At 45.1% G+C, this 20,485-nt stretch overlaps 1 protein-coding gene across 15 annotated transcripts in view; it reads right to left on the reverse strand.

The window, feature by feature from the left end:
* FNBP1 (formin binding protein 1) overlaps positions 1 to 7,119 on the reverse strand; it is a 112,444-nt gene extending 105,325 nt beyond the window's left edge. For 4 of the 15 annotated variants that reach the window (XM_090274888.1, XM_090274889.1, XM_090274886.1 and 1 more), the window contains exon 1: positions 6,843 to 7,118. In XM_090274888.1, the coding sequence (XP_090131014.1) occupies positions 6,843 to 6,866 (24 nt within the window). In that variant the 5' untranslated portion in view covers positions 6,867 to 7,118. Of the gene's footprint in view, positions 1 to 6,842 lie in introns of all 15 variants that reach the window. The other 11 variants (XM_090274897.1, XM_090274895.1, XM_090274894.1 and 8 more) reach the window with 4 other exon arrangements.
* Positions 7,120 to 20,485: the final 13,366 nt, after the last annotated feature.

Below are 20,485 nucleotides of genomic sequence, written 5' to 3' on the forward strand. Positions count from 1 at the left end.
GAATGGGTGATCTTTGCTCTGGAACTGCTGTTTGGCCTGGTAGAGATGTCGTCAGGCTGCATGATGGTCTGATGACTTCCTCTGCCTAATCTCACTGGCTCCCTTTTCTGTTCACAGGTGTTACTTCCCAAGAAAACTTAGTGCTCCTAACTCTACCCTAGAATCTTCTCTGATGCTGCCACTGAACGGCACCTACCTCACTGAATTCTTGTGAAAAATAAATAAGATGATGAATGGAAAAACTTTGCACAGCACCTGGGACATGATAAGCTCTAGATAATTAGTAAAGTTGGTGACAATTATTCCAGTGTTTAAGGCAATAGGGAATGGTGCATGTGAAAATATTAAAAGAACCATAGAATTTATGTAATTATAAGCTATTCTTATTTTTATAATCCATAAAGAGAGTAAAGAAGTACAAGCTAGAGAGGAAACGGCAGTTGCTAAATGTATACACTAAAATCCCAGATGTTAGTCTGAGAATTCTTATTTTCTATAAAAACTCAGTTGTTAAAATCTTAAAAAACACATCATTCTAATTACTAGAATGGTATGGTCTAAAATGTAAAAATATGCAATAGAGCTAATATGGTATCATAATTTAAATGTTAACAGGTATTCTAACTTTTGCAGCAAGAAATTGAACGTTTCATCCTTTTTTGTTGGTGGCACTGGTGGCTTGAGTCTATCTGTAGCAATAAACAATTGAGACTGTTAAGCTTTACATAAGTTTAGCACAGAATTTACAAATTAGATGCAGTTTACAAGCTAAAAGTTGGTCCCCACTGGGAGACCATGATCAATCATATTAAAAACTTGTATACTCCCATTTAACTCTCTAACATACATATTTGACCCTGTATGATTTTTAAAAGTTTTTAACTAGATACATCATTAGGCTCAAGCTGGTATAAGTATACATAATTAAAACAGGAAACCAATATTTTGTTACAAACACTAATTCCAGAAGATTTCACACCCACCTTCTAAAATCTAATTAGATTAATGTCCCAGGGCATTCCAGTATTCCCAGCAGCTTGCAATTTTTAAGTGTCAAAATAAAGCCTTATTTTCAAGTGTGGGCGTGTTGACGAAACATGTATGAGTAATACTTGCAGGAAGCACAATATTAGCTTTAGCTGGGGAGCGAGTGCTACCTGACGAGCGCTTCAAAGAGGCACTTCCCATGTCACTCAGATGTAAAGCTGGGGTTATAATGTGGTCGCCCGGTGAGCACAGACACTCACAAGAACACTCATAAAACTGCCTTGTGGCACTTGACCTACAGCTTTACCTACCAGAAATGTAATTTCAATAAACGTTCAGGATTAGATCTAATGTACAAAGTGAAGGCAACAGGCTGATATGGAAATATCAACCATAAAATCTCCAGACATCCCAGGTTATATTTAATACTGACTAACCGGAAAAGACTGTGCAAAGCTTGTTTCAATGGAGAGGAAGGGATGATAAACTTGAACTCAATTTCATCTACACTTGATTTAATCTATCTTCTCAGGCAGTTCCGCTCTATTCACCATAGTTCCGGGAGAGATGTCTCCCCTGCTGGTCTTACCATGTGGATCCCAAACACATCTCTGAAGGGTTAAACACAAAGAGAGTAGAGAGCTAACTGCTCTCGGTCTAGTACTGTATTCTGCAGCAAAAAGAGGAAATAAGAGATAATTCTCCAAAACCTGGAACTATTTATAGTCTATTACTTCAAGATTAAAGAATTAAACTTTTAGCACCCTCAGAAGTACTCTAATATAAGCACACACATACATATCAGGCATAAGCAGCATGAACAAGAGAAATGAAATCTTCCGGCCCTGTTCTAGAGGTGAAAAGGAGCCTAGGCCCTGAATATTCATGGGCAGGGAGTCTACGGGAAATCTCTGTACCTTCCACCCAATCTGCTGTGAAACTAAAACCACCCTGAAAAAATAAAGTCTATTTAAGAAAAAGGTGCCTAGAATCATAAAAAGTGAAAAAAAAATTTTTTAAAGAATTATAAAAAATGTTTACAACCACCAAAGTGCAGAAAGGTATTAAAATTATCCTCCCATTACTTTAAAAAAGCAAAGGTTAAAACCAAAGGGGGAAAAAGGACTCATTCATTTATTCAGTAACTATGTATCAAACTCCTACCACATGAGTTAGGCATTGTTTCCAGTACAGCGGGCGATAACCCTTTCATTGCTGCCTCTTAGAAGTGCAGACACAATCGGTGCACCACAGTCAACAGTGTTGAATGCACATTGTATGCCTGGCATTGTCCTAAAAGCACAGGTTTTTTTAAAACCTACATACAGTCAACACAGGTGGTTTCTTACTGACTTAACCCATCTGTCTTATTTAGGTCTTTCTGTTCACTTTTTTTTTTAAGTGATTCCAGAGAGAGGGGAAGGGAGGGAGAAAGAGAGGGAGAGAAGCATTGATGAGGTTGCCTCCTGCAGGTACCCAAGCTGGGGACCAAACCTGCAAGTGCCCTGACAGGGAATTGAACCAGCGACCTTTTGGTCTGCAGGACGGCACCCAAGCAACTGAGCCACTCCAGCCAGGGCTCTCTGTTCACTTTCTTGCTTTTAGTATTTTGGGCTCCTCTATTTCTTATTAGCACCAAAATAAAGAAAGAAAGATGGGCCCTGGCTGCTGTGGCTCAGTGGATTGAGCATCAGCCTGCGAGCCAAGTGTCGCTGGTTCGATTCCCAGTCAGGGCACATGACTAGGTTGCACGTCAGGTCCCCAGTTGGGGGTGCAAGTGAGAGGCAACCACACATTGATGTTTCTCTCCCTCTTTCTCCTTTCCCCCCTCTCTAAAGAAATAAAATAAATAAACAAATAAATAAATAAATTATTTTTAAAAAAAAGAAAGAAAGAAAGATGGCAGCAAGGACGCTAGGAAACAAAAGTAGCTTCTGTCACCAAGTAATTTACTACCTGCGAAGAGTAGAATAATTACGAGGAAAGCTAAAGTTTCGAATGGATTTATTCACACTTCGGAGTAAGGACCATGCTAATAAAGAGTTGAACTGACACTTCCAGAACTTGTCGCCTCTTTCTAATAAGTAGGTCAGAAAGGAAGGAAAAAGCACCTTCACACGTAAGAAACTCTTGCTTCGCCATTTCTCCCATGACCAGTCACAACTTCGATAAGTCTGGGCAACCTCTTCACCCTATGATCTTTACTTTTTAAACAAAGTCTTGAGTACATTCATTTGGCTCTTCATACAAACAAATGTAAATCTCTCTTTTGACTCTGATGCCACAGACCAAAGTTAAGACCTACTTCGTATGTTTTCACTGAAATAAGTGGGTACCCTTCAATGTATATCATGTCACTCAGATTCAGATCGGTGTCTTGAACAGAGTGGCTGTCCAATAAAAATTCTGAAACTTTGATGAAAAGACAATATTATGAATAGTGGGACAGAAACCATTTTATGGTAACCCAATCCCTTTAAGAGGGCCATTTAGACTCTGACTAGATACACAACAGAAAGCCCCAGTTTAAAGACAAACTAAGCCAATAGCCGTTATTACAAATTATGAGTTTTGAGTCCATTTTTATAGTTGTGTGATAACTTCCTGACATTTCAAATTTCTAAAAGCTTCCTTAAATATGCCGGTTTACTCCTATACAAGTGTTAAAGAGAGAGAGAAAGAGAAAGCTTTTACCCCCGCGACGAAGCAGGATGTGGCTAGAGGAAGCCTTTCACGTGACAGGCATGTCAGAAACCTGTAGTTTTGAAAGGCCTATACGATAGGCCATGTCAAAGAGAGCTTATGGGACCTACGATTGAAGTTCTCCATACCATGCAATAGACAGTCGACGGTGCTATGTTCTCCTGATGAGATGTAAGATTTTAAAAAAAGAAAAAGTCTATATGGACTTTGAGAAAAGTCCTAAAACGTGCGGACACCTGATGGCACTTGGGAAGGTCTGTGAAAGCTGCAGCCGCCTGGCGCAGATAACTCCCGGCACCCAAACCACAGCGCCATCTCTCTCCACCGTGAGGCATAATCCTGCCGGGTTACATCCGAGCGCTCATCATGATCTCGTCACGCGTGCGCACAGTCCCGAATCCACAGTTCACGGAAATCCCGCAGCCGTCGCCCTGGGCCGGGCCACGCAGCAGCGCCCAACGCACCGCACGGGTCTGGGTCTCCCCCGTCGCCCGACTGGGCCTTAGTTTTCAGAGCCCTTCATTCTTCCTTTTTTTTTTTTTTTCAATCTAACACTAATAAAATAAGGCAACTGAAAAGAGAAATTTTGTTGCCTTCCTCCTTCTTCGTATTTCATCTTAAAACTCAGATTTTGCACGTCTCTTATTAGGGCAAACGCACGTGTTACGCCTGTCCCTCCATTACACTCTAAGCCGCTCCAAGGCAAAAGCCAATATTCCAATGAAGGTCTTAAAAACAACATCTCTTCACTGCCATACACTTGCACACATACAACTGCTGACTGACTCATTCTTTCTCATGAACTTACCAAGCGGAAAAAAATGTCAAGTACGTCACACACCTTCTTCCTTAAAAATCTTGTCCACTTAGTCTCATTGTAGGAAAATTCAAGCAGAAGCAGTAGAAAGTGTAGCATCAGGGGCCCTCCTGTCCCCACCGCTCAGCTTCAACAATGATCCATCACGACCGCTTTTCTTTTTTAAGAATTAATGAACTTTTTGTTTGTTTGTTTTTTAGAGAGAGAGGAAGGGAGGGAGGAATAGAAGGAGAGAAACATCGTGCAAGAGAGAAACAGCGATCGGTGGCCTCTCACGGGCACAGTCCACAACCTAAGTACACGTCCCAGCCAGGAACCCAACAGGCTCTTTGGCTTCGGGGGAGGAGACCCGACCGGCTGAGCCACACCGGCCAGGGCAGGACTGTGTTTCTTTCATTCACGTGCCCATCCACTATCAGCCCAACTTCTTTGGAAGCAAATCCAAGACTCCGTATCATTCACATATGCTCTGATCCTCATTTATTTTCAGCAGCTACTTTCCACCCCTCCACGCCACAGAAGTGTGCAGAATAATGCAGGCAACTGGACCTCACAGATCATTTCCCTTCCCATAGGCGCTCCCCACCCTGGATCGCCGTCTCTAACATTCACCAGCGTCACTGCGAAAGACCCCCAGTGTGTTCAGTCCCTTTAACCACAGCCTATTTGACTTAGAAATACATTGTCGTTTCCCCCATAATCCCTTTTTCTTGCTTAAACAAGTGAAAAGAATTGTGACAAAACTTCTATTCTCTGGATAAAAATTACTTCTGATTTGTCCCCCCTCCCTGAGATAAGCTGAAAAGAGCCAAAGGGAGTGGAACAGGAATAGAAAAAGAAAGAAATATATTTAAAACGGTAGATTCTGCCTAATTAGGTTTAAGCAAATATTTTAAACCACCTGTTATTTTATTTTAAAAATGAATATTTGTAAACATCAGCCAACATCTTGGGTTTCTTTAGAGAGAGGATGTTTATAAAATGAATTATCTTAATTTAAAGGGGCGATTGCCTTCAGGATTTTGGTTAATAACAGCTGCTTCTGAGCCTAAGAAATGGTTATGTAAGAACAATTAAAGCAAAAAAAAAAAAAAATTAAGGGAGGATGCGCTCTGTGTCTATAGCTCTAACCGTGTCTTGTTTCGAGGTGAGATTTCTTGGCCTCAGCTCAGAGAGCAACCACCATCCCACTCTTTCTCCTCCACACCCTTTGCAAATGGAATTCCGAAAAGTGGCTCTTTCGAGTTCATCATGGGAAATGTCTCATCTTGAAAAACAGTTCAGTGCAATAATTGAGATTTCATCCACTCCTCCCTCTGGGCGCTGCACTGCCCATCCCCTCACCCAGTGATGTCCCCAGGAACCCAGGGGACGGCGGGGAAACAAGCGCCATCGCACGCCCCCCAGCCGCCCTCCGGGTGGCCGGAGCCCTGCCTAGGCATTCCCTGCGCGCCCTGGCGTGGGGTCACGGGGCTCCCGATAACCACGCTACTGGTTCACCCACCGCACCCCGGGTTTAGAATCCTGGTGCAGCACCGCTGACCGCCAACCTTCCCCATTTTCAACTGTTTCCTCTGAGCAGTTAAAGAATTATTACCCCGCGAATGCCCCTTCCTGGAGGTGATCTCCCCTAACTTTCCCCTCCAGGCCAAACGCCGCAGTCCCCACATCAAATTCAGGATCTGAGCTTCCCACCGAGAACTACGAGTGCGCCCCAAACCGCCCCAGGTCAAAAAGTCCTCGCCTCTAGAGGAAAGTCGCCACTTCCCACCGCCGCGCCCCCAAACCCAGAACGTGGGACCCAGGCGCCCCCCCCCCCAGGGCCGCCCCGCCCCCGGGAGGAGCGCTGGATCGGCCCGCAGCTCCATGCACGGAACGCAGCCCTAGGAACTCGGGGCTGGGCGCCCTAATAACGCAGTACCCGAAAACCGAGGGCTTCCACGCCCCCATCGAAGCCGGGCCGCGGCGCATCGCTTACTCACCCCAAGGGATTAAGGTTCTTCCCTACAAACACCGCTGGCCTCCGGCCGCCTGAGGGACCCAGGCCCGCGCCCCCTCCTCAGGCCGCGGGGGGACCCGGACCCGCGCCTCCCGCTCAGGCCGCGGGGTGGGGGGGACCCACAGCAGTTTCCCTCGCCTCGGAAGAGCGAATCTGGCTCGCACCCCCTGCTCTGGCCGAGGCCCATGAGGGGCCCCCGGACCCGCGCCTCGCTAAGGCCGCGGCGACCCTGACCCGCGCGCCATCGCCTCCACCGGGGCAGCCCGGCCCACGTCTCCTGCCCAGGCGCGCCAAGCACCTTCCCCCGCAGCCCCGCGGGCCCGGCCCCTCACTCACCCAGAGCTCGGTGCCCCAGCTCATGGTGCAGGGGGCGGGAAGGGGCGCGCCGCGCAGCAGGCGCGGCTCTCCGAACCCCCTCCCCGGCGATCCCTTCGCCCCTCGAGATCCCCGCGATCGAGGAGAGCCCGGGCCCGCGCGGCCACCGCCTCCTCCGGCTCGCCGCTGTCGCTGCTCGCCTAGGGTCTCCTTGGCGGCTCCTCCTCCCGGTCGCTGTACAGCAAAATGGCCCGAGGAAGCAGCAGCCCCGGCAGCCGCAGCGCCCGCCCGCCCCACACCGGAGAATGAGGGGAGGGGGAGGGGCGGGCGGGGCGGGGCGGGGCTGCGCCCGGAGGCGGGGCCGGCTGACAGCTCGCGCACGCGCCGCGGCCCACCCCTCCCCAGGTGCCCTCCGCCCCGCGGGCACCGCTGGTGGGCGCGGCAGCACTCGGAGGGGGGCGGGAGGAGTGCCCCCGCCGATTTTTTTTCTTTATTACTTAATGGCAACCGTACTGTCTGCTCTTAGGACAACCACTAGCCGTTGAACAGAGCCGGCCCCTATTATTACCCGAGCCCCGAGAGGCCTGAGGCTGCTCCTCTGCGCAGAGCGCCGCTTTGCGCTTAAGGACAGTACTTCGCTCCGCAGCCATGCGCGCCGGCCAGGGTGCGCTCGGGATGCATTCTCCGCGCCGCACGGGAACCCTGAGGCCCAGGAGTGCGGCCCTGCGCGGTGGGCGTGGGGCCTGGTACAGCGATGTCGGTGCGCTGTGCAGACAGAGACGTCAAGGCCAAGAGCGATCAAGCAGCTTCGAGTGGCTAGGGAGGGAATCCAGGGGCGCGCAACTAGTGATTTCTAATCTGTGAGACCGGTGGTTTCCAACTTGTTCGGCCAAGAAACGCTCAGACGTGAAATCACGTCGCCGCTTAGTGGGTAAAAACAAAGGCATTGGGTCCACAGGTAAAGCGTTTGGTTCCAATCCAGCCTCTGGCACCTACTAGCTGGGTGGCCTGGGACGAGGACGCCACCTCTCTTAGAAGCTCAGAGCCCCCGTCTGCCAAATGGAGGTAACGCATCCACCTCAGCGTTTGCTGCCCAGGATCAAGGAGATAAGCACCTGTTACCTGGCTTATGGCTGGTAAACTGAGAGCTAATTTTTAAGTAGATACTGGCTCCATCTCTCTGTGTTCCAAAGGTCTACAGAAATACTCTCTACAAGCTACGGAGAATTTTTGGAGTTCCAACTCTTTCCTACGAATCACTAGGCCCTTTCTCCTCACTTAATGCTACTGACTTTTCTGACTAACTGTGGGTTCCTGAAGTGGGTCCCATTTCAGACGTATTTCATGATGCATCTCCCCGATACCTACTGTGCCCACCGCCCAGCGGCAACCAGTTTGTCATTTTCCGCCATGACAGGGTGGAGCTGAAAAACCCTCGCAGATAAACCTCCAAATCTACTTCCTTCGCTGAAGAGTTAGAATAAATGTAAGCTGTCAAAACTGTTTTGGTCTGTGTTTCATCAGTTTCCTGCCACCCCCTCGTTTTTACTGTGTGTGTTTAAATGTTTTGCTCTCCCAGTTACCAGGTCTGGGAACTCTACTCCAGAGACTCCAAGATATAAAACAATTGATATAAAACAGTCAGAACCACCAACCTCCCAAAGCAGATTAACAGCCAGGGTGAGTTGGAGGGATAAGAAATTCAAACAACACTGCACAGTTAGAAACTGTAAGTGAAAAGCAGGTTATATCCCAAGACCCTGTCTCAGTAATTACCAATCTTGATTTCCCTTCCTGCCAAGGCTTCAGTATTTTTTTCAAATACAATGATCTAATCTCTACTGAGTTCTTGGAGACTTCTCAAAAACAGTGACCACTTGTGAAAAGATGTTAATCAGAATGGAAAGCAACCTGCCAATTTAAAGAAGAGAAAGGGGGGAGAAAGGAGGGACAGCAGAAGAAAAACCACAATAAGATAAAAATCTTTTAAGATGAATAAGCAGGAAATAGTTATAGAAACCCATTACAAGCCACAGCCACAGAACTATATGGAACTGGGTTAAAGATCTTTACTTTCTTAAGTTTGAGTGGTAACTGGAAAATGTTTGAAAGTGTCAGAATCTTGACTTCCGGCCAAGATGGAGGCATAGGTAGATATGTTTTGCCACCCTCCACAACAATAAGAAGAAATACAACTACATCAAAATTAAAAACATCCAGAATTACAGAAAACTGAACTGCATGGAAGTCCAACAAACAAAGATATAAAGTAGTAATACTCATCTAGACAGGTAGGAGGGGTGGAGCTAGGGCAGAGAGGATGTGGTGTGGTGGCAGTAGTGGTAGTGGCAATAGCAGCTGCAGCAAGGCAACGACAAGGCAGTGGCTGTGGCCAGCCAGCAAAAAAGTGCAGTCACACATTATAAAAGCCAGGAGGGACACCTGGGGAGCGCTCCCAGCCCCAGACCAGACTGTACAGCTCACAGTTCCAGTGCTGGGGAAAATAAAGCCTCATTGCTTTTGACTGTGAAAACCAGTGGGGGTTGGGGCAGAGGAAGAAACTGCCGGTCTCTCAGCAGGGTCTCCTTGTTTAAAGGGCCCCCATGGTCCTAGAACATCCGCAAACCCACCCACTCTGGAAAGCACAACCAAGGCAACAGCTAGAGGGGCGTCCATCCCATATGGGAAGGGGGAGAAGTGCCTGGAAAAGGGGCAAGTGCTGAGCAAGTGGCATTGTTCCCTCTCAAACCCCTCCCCCACATATAGAACCACAACATAATGAAACGGATCGCCCTGTACTGATGAATACCTAAGGCTCTGCCCCTTACAACGTAACAGGTGCGACAGCTCTACCTAAGACACAGAGGCAAACAAACACAGGAACCTGTCAAGATGAGGAGACAGAGAAGTATGGCCCAAAAGAGGGAACAGATCAAGGTTCCAGTGAGAGAACTAAGTCATGAAGAGATAGCCAACCTAACAGATGAAGAGTTCAAAACACTGGGAATAACGATGCTCACAGATTTGACAGATATGCTTGAGTACCGCAAACGCATAAGGGAAGAAGTGAGGCTAAGCTAAGGGAAATGAAAGAAAACCCACATGAAACCAATGGTGAAGGGAAGGAAGCCTGGGTTCAAATCAACGATTTGGAACATAAGGAAGAAATAAACAGTCGCCCAGTACAGAATGAAGAAACAAGAATTGAAAAAAATGAGGAGGAACTTATGAGTCGCTGGGACAACTTTATGCCAACATCCGAATCATAGGGGTACCAGAAGGAGAAGAGGAAGAGCAAGAAATTGAAAACTTATGTGAAAAAATAATGAATAGGCCTGGTTGATGTGGCTCAGTGGATTGCACAACAACCTGTGAATCAAAAGGTTACTGGTTCGATTCCCAGTCAGGGTACATGCCTGAGTTGGGGGCTAGGTCCCCAGTTGGAGGCGTGAGAGAGGTAACCACATATTGATGTTTCTCTCCCTCTATTTCTCTCTCTCATCCCCTCTCTCTAAAAATAAATAAATAAAATCTTTTAAAATATATAATGAAGGAAAACTTTCCAAATTTCGTGAAGGAAATAGGCATACAAGTCCAGGAAGCACAAAGAGTTCCAAACAAGCTGGACCCAAAGAGGACCACACCAAGACACACCATAATTAAAATGCCAAAGGTTAAATATAAAGAGAGAATCTTAAAAGCAGCAAGAGAAAAGCAGAAAGTTACCTACAAAGGTGTCCCTATAATACTATCAGCTGATTTGTCAAAAGAAACTTTGCAGGCAAGAAGGGACTGACAAGAAGTATTCAAAGTGATGAAAAGCAAGGACCTACAACCTAGATTACTCTATCCAGCAAAGCTATCATTTAGAATGGAAGGGCAGATGAAGTGCTTCCCAGTCAAGGTAAAGCTGAAGGAATTAATCATCACCAGGCCCTTATTATATGAAATGTTAAAGGGACTTATTTATGAAAAAGAAGATCAAAACTATGAACATTAAAATTACAACAAACTCATAACTATCAACAACTGAATCTAAGAAAGAAAAACAAAAACAAACTAAGCAAACAGCCAGAACAAGAACAGAATAATAGGTATGGGCATCATTTGGAGCGTTATCAGATGGGAGGGAGAAGGGGGAGAAATGGGGCAGGGACTAAGAAGCATAATTGGTTGGTATAAAACAGACAGGGGGATGTAAAGAATAATACAGGAAAGGGAGAAGCCAAAGAACTTATGTGCATGACCCATGGACATGAACTAAGAATGAGACTGCTGGAGGGAAGGGGGGTTACTGGGAGGAAGGAAGCAAAGGGAAAAGAAATTGGGACAACTGTAACAGCACAATTAATAAAATATAATTAAAAAAAGGAAGTGTCAGAATCTTTTAAAAAAGAAAGAAAAAAGACACCACTGATGTTGAAGCAATGGAAACAGAGTTTGAGATAAAGATAAATAAGCCAGCAGAGAAAAAGGTAAAATGAATAGAGCACTATATATATATATATATATATTTAGGAAGAACTGAATCCATTCACTTTTCCTAATACTGTAGTAAGAAGGGGTGAGTCTAAGACAAGGAATAATCACTCTTAAATTACTGTCACCTGACATATTTAGGAATCGATTTTCTTTCTTTTTCAAAGTATAACTTATTGATTATGCTGTTACAGTTGTTCCATTTTTTTTCCCTTTGTCCCTCTCTGCCCAGTACCTCCTTCCCTCCAGCAATTCTGCCCCTCCTCCATTAGTTCATGTCCATGGGTCATGCATGTAAGTTGTTTGGTTTCACCCTTTCCTGTAATATTCTTAACATCCTCGTCTGTTTTTTTCCTACCAATTATGCTTCTTAATCCCTGCACCATTTCCCCATTTCTCCTCCTTCCACCTGCCAGCTCTTCAAAGGATCCCCATACCTATGATTCTGTTCCTGTTTTGGTTGTTTGCTTAGTTTGTTTTTGTTTTTCTTTCTTAGATTCATTTATTGATAGTTGTGAGTTTGTTGTAATTTTAATGTTCATAGTTTTGATCTTCTTTTTCATAAATATGTCCCTTTAACATTTCATATAATTGTCAGAACATGATGGCAGCTGGACTGCCCACCTGGACTTCTGACATATGCAAATGAACCATATGCAAATTAACCTGGACCTAGCTCTCTCCCATAGGAAATAAAAATGGACTTTGCTCGTTCCTAGAAGAAATGCAGATGGATCTAGCCCGAGATGTTGACTGGCCTGGTGGGGGAAAAGCAGGGAGATATAAATAACCTGCTGAATGTGTTGATGGTTAAACTAACCCTAACCATAATGTGTGTTTGGCAAAGTATGGAGACCAGCACCTGCAACTACTCAAGCAGGCAATTCCTTAGGCTCGTGTGGGTGACCAGGAGTCTCTAATCCCTACTTTCTTGCTCCTATGGGTCCTCAGTTGGTTTGGGAATTTCCACTTCCTTCCAACTTCTTTCTCCCTCTCCCTTCAACAGACTTGGTGTTCAATTATAGAGTGGTCTCTACATGGTTTTTTAGAGGGAGGCTACCTGACAATAATAATGGCCTGGTGAGGTTAAATTCCTTCAGCTTCACCTTGTATGGAAAGCACTTTATCTGCCCTTCTACTCTAAATGATAGCTTTGCTGGGTAGAGTAATCTTGGTTGTAGGTCCTTGCTTTTCATCACTTTGAATACTTCTTGCCAGCCCCTTCTTATGGGAACTTCTTTGTAGGTAACTCTCTTTTCTTGCTGCTTTTAAGATTCTCTATCTTGAACCTTTGGCATTTTAATTATGATGTGTCTTGGTGCGGTCCTCTTTGGGTACAACTTGTTTGGGACTCTCTGTGCTTCCTAGACTTGTGTGTCTATTTCCTTCTCCAAATTTGGGATATTTTCCTTCATTACTTTTTCAAATAAGTTTTCTATTTCTTGCTCTTCCTCTTCTCCTTCTGGCACCCCTATGGTTCAGATATTGGCATGTTAGAGTTGTCCCAGAGGTTCCTAAATCTCTCCTTGTTTTTTTCAATTCCTGTTTTTTCTTTCTGTTCTGGGTGAATGTTTACTTCTTCCTTTTGCTCCAAATGGTTGATATGAATCCTGGCTTTCTTCCCATTACTGTTGGTTCCCTGTATATTTTTCTTTATTTCACTTTGTACAACCTTCACTTCTAACTTTATTTTGTGGCCATACTCAATCATTTATCTGAGCATCCTGATCATCAGTGTTTTGAATCTGCTTCTGGGAGGTTGGCTATCTCTGTTTCATTTAGTTCTTTTTCTGGGGTTTTGTTCCATTCTTTCATTTGGGCCATATTTCTTTGCCTCCTCAATTTGACTGCCTCCCTGTGTTTGTTTCTGTGTATTGGGTAGAGCTGCCTTGCCTCTGTCTTGGTAGCATGGCCTAATGTAGTAGGTGTCCTGTAGGGTCCAGTGGCACAACCTCCCCTATCACCCAAGCTGGGTACTTGAGGTGCACCCTTTGTGTCGGCTGAGTACACCCTCCTCTTGTAGTTGAGCCTTGGTTGTTGTTGGCAGATTAATGGGAGGGATTTACCCAGGCCAGTCAGCTGCAAGGATTGGCTGTGACCACTGATGACCAACCTCCACCCTCTGTGGAGGATCAGCTGTGCAGGGGCAGGGTGGTGGTGCTCCTACATGGCCTGTAGCTGTCCACTGGGTGTGTGGGCTCTGGGGTTTCCCATATGGTGAAGACCAAGGTCAGCCCCATCCTATGTTTTGCCCATGACCACCCTGCCTGAGCTACAAAGCAATCCAAGATAGCTGCTACTTGTGCTGGGCTTGGAGATTCCCAGGTGAAGCCAAGGTGTGAATCTGGGCTGGGCGTGGGGCTCACTGAGGCCAGCTGTTGCCTGTTTGATGGGATTTAGGAAGTTGTGAAGCAGGAGCCAAGACCAGCCATTCATATGGAAAAGCAGCTTGGGTGGGCCTGTAAATTGGGTGCGGCAGAGTCTCTGGGAATCTCCAAGGTGGGTCAAGCAGTGTTAGCCAGGTTGATGGAGTCTCAGATATGGTATCAGTTTGCATCTCTGTCAGGGGAGGGTTTAGAGAAGAGACAATGGCCTCTGCTCTCCTTGATGCCAGACACTTCATTTCTCCCTGTGTGTTACTGGTGCCTTTCAAGGTGCTACCCTGGTGCTGGAGCTCAGAGGGAGTGAGTGAGTAGGTGAGCCAGTGTGTGGGTTCTTCAGGGGAACTAATTGGGGCTCCAGCAGTTTCTTCCACCAACTTCATCCTTGCTGGTTTTTGCAGCCAGAAGTTGTGGGGACTTATCTTTTTAGGACTGGGACCCTGGGCTGAGGGGGCTGGTGTGGGGATAGGGCTCCTCGCTCCTGAGATATCCCTCATGAATTTTTTAAAAAAGATTTTATTTTTAGAGAGAGGGGAAGGGAGGGAAAAAGTGAGGGAGAGAACCATCAATGTGCAAGAGGTTGCCCCTCTCACGCACCCCCAGCTGGGGACCCAGCCCACAACCCAGGCCTGTGCCCTGACTGAGCAGCGAACCGGCCACCCTTCAGTTCACAGGCCAGCACTCAATTCACTGAGCCACACCAGCCAGGGCCCTCCTGAATTTTTATCCACCACACCTGGGTGTGGGACCAGTCTGTGCCATGTCTGCACCCTTCCTACCTGTCTCGATGGGTGTGGTTTCTTTAACTCCATGGTTGTCAGACTTCCATTCAACTCCATTTCTGGTGGTTCTGACTGATGACTGTCCCGTATTTTAGTTGTAATTTTGATGTGGTTGTGCCAAGAGGTGAGCCATGTCTGCCTGCACCGCCATCTTGACCAGATACTAGGAATCAATTTTCACAACAGGTATTCTAAACCCTGTCTGTGTAAAGGCTGGAGTTACCTAGGGGTCTGTTTAGGTGATGTACACCTGTTACGCTTAAGTAACATCTACAAAGCACTGACTTATAAAGTTATAATTTTGGTGTGTGACTACATAAATTTCTGCTTAATAATCTCATTACCTGGACATGATTAGCCCTGAAATAAGGTATCTAGACAGAGACCTTGGATAAGTTGCTGTGGCGTTAGAGACCAACAATTCCATTAGGTTTTTTGTTGTAGTTTTTGGCAATGGTAATGGCACATGAAATTAATTAACATCTAATTCAGGGGCTTAAGATGTATAGATGTCTCTTTCTTTATCTACCTTACTGTTTTAAAGGAGGTAGGTTTTGTCATTGTTAAATTGGGGTCCGAGTGTTCCACTACTATTTAGGTGTGTGGCCTTTGGCAACTCGTGTAAACTCTGAGCCTCAGTGTCCTTGTTCATGACATAGGGCCTCACAGATGGTTAGAGGCTGACATGAGTCAGCTGGCGGGGAACACAGGCTTTGGTGTTAGTGAGATTTGGGCAGCTCAGCAGTGCTCTGAATTATTTTTCTGCTCTTAGCCTCAGTGTCCTCTGTAAAATGGAAATAATGCTACTTACCTCAAAGGTTACTGCAAAAATGAAAAGGAAAAAAAAGAACATGTAAAATGCTTAGCACACAGGGTACAAGCCTTTGGTTCTCTTTCCTTTCCTCTTGTTTTCTGGAGGATTTGTACTTATTGTATCAAGGAAATCAATCCTTTAAGCACTTTGGATGCATAAAAAGAGCTTGCCTGAACTACAATTGGTTGTCTGTTGCTGAGGTACCATTCTCACTGACATTTTCAGAATTGAAAAAAAAAAAAATTAGCTTCCACATCAGTTTCAGTTTAAAATTCCCACTTTGGCCACGGCGGGTGTGGCTCAGTGGATTGAGCACCAGCCTGTGAACCAGAGGGTCGCTGGTTTAACTCCCAGTCAGGACACGTGCCTGCGCTGCAGGCCAGGTCCCCAGTTGGTGGGGGTGGGGGGGTCATGCAACAGGCAACCCATCAATGTTTCTCTCGCACAAGGATGCTTCTTTCCCTCTCTGCTTCCCTCCTTCCCCCTTAAAAGATCTTAAGAAATAAAACAAAATCCCTCATTTGTTCAGCATTCAAACTACTTACTAAGGACCCAAGAAATCAGCCAAGTGGAAGAAACTGGAGGAGGATAAAAGTGGGCACTCTATGGAGAATTTTTAAAACTGCAACCTATTTTTGGGCCAATAATGGAGTTCCCCTGAAGTTCTATAAATATGTGCACAAAATCAGGAAAAAACAGCTGTCCTATGCCTAAGCAAGTGACACATTGTTCCACCAAGAACGGGAGAAGTAAATTTGAACTTTTCCCCCAACCTGCAGGATTCAAGATGTGTCAGGACCACATTCTCCACAAGAAAACACCATGGGCGTCCCCCACGCCCCAAGAAATGACGCTTCTAGTCAAAGAATGATAGTGACATCTGATTTCTAAGTATACTGCCAGGCTCCAATTTGATCTCTAGTCCCCTAGACAGTCTTTATAGAGGTTTGGGGTCTGAAATATCAACTCTTTTGATGAGAAAACAAGTGGGAAGTATACCTTATTACAATGGGAGAATATTAACCCATAAATTACTTAAAAGATCTCTGGAAATTTCTAGACTGACGCCAAATATTATGAATCATATTGGGTCCAAACTACAGGTTCTGCCCCTAGTGACAACCTTTGGTGGATCCTGCAAAGTTAGAGGAGATAGAAAAAAATAAACGCACTTGACTAAGAGAACAAGGCGAAAAGTCAGGTGTAGGGGATCAGTTTTTCCAGCCCCTCCAGGCCTTTTCAGTCAATACCTTAGAGTTTAATGCCTCTTTGTACAGGTTGCCAGGAAGAAGCAGGTATAACTTGTTCTGTTACTCAACATGTCTGTTTCCAGTTACAGTGGCATGAGTATGCAAATAATCTTTTCTTGAAACTCTGAAATCAGGCGCCTAAATATAATTGCCAACACAGCAGTTTTCACAGAACTTGAAAACTCAAAAAAACACTTTAAGTCTTTGTATAGTGTTCCCTTTTTTATTCTTCCCGGTTCCAGACGAATGACTTGCACAATATCATTCTCAAATCTCTGAAGGAAGATTTTCCTCCTATACCTCTAGACAGATGCCACTGGTATGGTCACCCTGTAAAGGTCACGTCAGAATTCCAAAGTGAAGAGAAGCAAGAAATAAAAACCAGTTTTAAGCCCTTGTAAAACTGTTTTCCAGAAATGAAAAGATAGACGTCTTCTATTTTACAAACTATTTAAATGTTTGGTAGTTATTATATTATTAAATGAAATTAAGATTATTCCTGATCATTTCCCATTTTAAAAAGCCTATTACATTCAAATTTCAACAAGAGATTTTAAAAAATGGTACTTCACTTTAAAAATTTAGCACGATTCCAAACCTTTGTGAACTGCTTTTACAAATGAAACTGTACTGAGAAACTGCCATTCCCTTTAACACCTAGCTTCATGCCGAAGTGAGAATCAGTTAGCTGTCTTTGGTATTCTTCCTGATAACCCAGAAGAAATTATCACTTATTTTATATTCCTAGTATGTTCTTTCACATCGATGACTTTTAAAATGCTTTCTGAAAATTACTCTAGCAATTCATTCGATAACACATTCATTACTCAGATTCTGGGCTTTTAACTTTTTGACTAAAGTAAAATTATAGGAGTTAGAAAGCCATATTTAGTATAGTGGGAGAAGCACAGATCCAGTTCTGAAGCAGATGAAGTTTCAGTTCTGGTTGTGAAGGTGCCTACCAAAAATTACACCACTAGATCCGTGATCTTGAGCAAATCATTTAAGTTCCTAGGTTTTGTTTTCCTATTTGTTGGTTATCTAAAGACACTTCCAGCCTAATACGCAAATGAATTTTTTTACGACCAAGTAGAACGGATTAAGAGCTGGGCTCTGTGGGCTTGTCCAGAATGTTCTAGTTGGGCCATTGATAAACCAGTAACCCACCCTTGAATAAATTAATGTAACCAACCCTTATCTATAAAAAAGGATTAAAAGTAAATATACCTGACAAGGTTTTTGTGATGTTACATGAGATAATGTATATATAAAGTACTTGGCAGAATACTTGGCAAATTTAATCACTCAATAAATATATTTAGGATTATCTTGCTATGTGGACTCACAAAATAATAGTTTCTTTCTCTGTAAAATGGGGTAGGAAGATCAGATGAAAATTCTATTCGAAGATGTAAGATTACATATTAGTAATATGCCGTCAAAGATCAGAGGCTGCAGAAAGGGATATTCTTCACACCTATTTCACATTGCCCTTACTTCCTGGAGCCACCTTCGTTCTACTTTTTTGTCCTTGCAGAGGGTGTGACAGGACTTGTACATTACTTTTTTTTTTTTTTTTAACTCAAGGGAAGAATTCATAGATGCATAACTTTTACTAAGATTGCACACAACCAAAAAAAAAAAAAACAAAACAAATCTAGGATCCTCCTTTCCTCCCACCCCCCACTCCTATTCTGTATTTTCCCAACGAATTTTGTAACCAGAGTGCAGCACTTGAGCTCCATTACAATATATCATCTTAATTTCAGTCTCTAGTTCCAGCTAAACCATTAAGAATCTAATTCTGTTGTAAAACACACTAGTACACTGACAGTCGCCCAGTATTGGAAATCCTGGTCACTTTTTATTTTCTCCTCTTTAGCTTCAACGACTTACCACAAGGAGTATGCATCACTTGTGTGGCAAGCTGAAAAAAAAAACCCTAACAACTAAGTAAATCTGGCTAGTTTATTGGCAACTTTAATAAGCATGTTCTTCTATAACTCCTAATGGAAATGGTGATAGGAGGGAACCAGCTACTGGATCCCGTCCATTAAAGATCTCATAGCCTTGGTTGTTCGGTAGTTCAGTTGGTCAGAGCTCTTCTCAGAGGGTCTGAGCCCTGGCCAGGTGTGAGAAACGCTCTCAGTAAAACACCAGGACACAGGACTTGAGCAGCAAAGCGAGGCGTTTATTCACAAGTCTGCAGAGTCGGGCGCACGCTCAGCCAGAGGCATGTGCGAGTGAAGTAGACAAAGAAAACTGGTTTTATAGTAAAGTGATTAGTTCCCCCTCCCCTCTTCTTCTTTCTCTATTACTGGTTAATCCGGGTTCACAATCTAACGCGACTAGCTACTTAACTCAGGGTGTGACTAAGGGTAATCTAGTTATAGGCCTATCTCCACCTTATTTGCAAAGTTATCCAGCTCCATCTTCCCATTTCTCTGTTTGGTGATGACAGTCTTCCTCTTTTTGATCCCAGAGATATGTGTGAGGAGCTGCGGAATGTCATTTCCTCCTCCCTTTTCCATGATTCATCTGTTAATTATCTCCTACTGGTTTGAGAGTCACTGGCTTCTTTATCCCTAACACAGGGCACATACAAGATTTAACCAATGAATGCATAAGTGGAACAAAACCGATGTTTTTTTTCTCACTCTCTTCCTCCCTCTCTAAAATCAATCAATAAATTAAAAAAAAATTTCCCTATAAATTCCAGATTAGAAGCAAAGAAAAAATGTTGACACTCTGACTCTTGTGACCAGATGAAATAGCACGAGGCAATATGACATAGTGGTTCGAAGATGCCATGTGGCTCCCAGTGCAACCGGGGAGAAGTGACTTAATTCCTCAGAGTCTCAGTTTGCTTACCTGTAAAGTGGGACACAGAGAAGGAAAACTCTGATTCCAAAAAACCTCCGCTGCCTTGCGGCATACCTCTTCAGGGGAAAGGCTAAGGGAGTAAACCCCGACAGAAAATCCGGAGCCGGAGTCCCTAAGGCGGTTTGACGTTGTAGTCAACACCGGCAACTCCTGCGGCGCACCTGAAGCCAAGCTGCATTGACTCCGTCTTTCCCTTGGACCCTTCAGCTGCGAAGAGAGGGGGGGTCTGCTGCATGGGCAACAGCAGACCCTCCATATCACCCTGCCCAGGCTCTGTAGCTTCAGCTTCACTGGAGAGGACACTCCAGCGTCATCGCAAGATGTCGATTCAACACGGGAGGAGACAGATACCGTGTCACTCCCGAGTCGGACTGCACAGCCATTCTCGGCGGTGCAGATAGACTCTTAAGAAGCTACACCATCGTCTCTCGACACGGACGGCTGCCGACGACGAAAGTGGGACAGTAACTACCTCCTACCTCATTCGATTGTTTCAAGGACTAAATGCAATAATGCACGTAAAAGGCCCAACCAAGTGCCTGGGAAGGGCTTAATAAATCGTATTACCTCAACCATTTCGTTTGAAATTTGAGTGCGATGTGTCTCAAAAAAAAAAGTGTATATATATATCAAGGGACCTGTGACAAGCCAGGGACTTGGTATTTTCCACCGGGTCTACGCCTCTAGTGTAATCACTTCAAACAACAGCCAGGCATGGCGCTGTAGCCGGTTTTAAGACATCCCCATCCTTGGAAGAGTCGGGGTCCCTCCCACGGCTGGGGTCTCGCAGGGCCAAAGTCGCTTTCCTAGCTCCGCGGGTTGTAGGTGTGGGCCGTACTGTTTCCATGACAACCTCCCGGAGTCCCCCAACTGGTGGTTCCACATCTTAATGGGCTAAACCGAATGTCCGCACAGGGAAGGCTGAACGAACGGCCCCTCGGCGACCTTCCCAGCTACACGTTCAAAGAGAACGGACACGGGTACCCCGCCGTTAGCCGCCACGCTCCCCCACCCCCGCCGCTTCCGTGTCCTTCCGGCGCCGCTGCCCTTTCAACCCGGAAGTGGTTATAGGGAG

The sequence above is a fragment of the Furipterus horrens genome, unplaced genomic scaffold (assembly GCF_987537825.1).
Source record: "Furipterus horrens unplaced genomic scaffold, mFurHor1.1.pri manual_scaffold_4, whole genome shotgun sequence".
In the NCBI taxonomy this organism is placed as follows: domain Eukaryota; kingdom Metazoa; phylum Chordata; class Mammalia; order Chiroptera; family Furipteridae; genus Furipterus; species Furipterus horrens.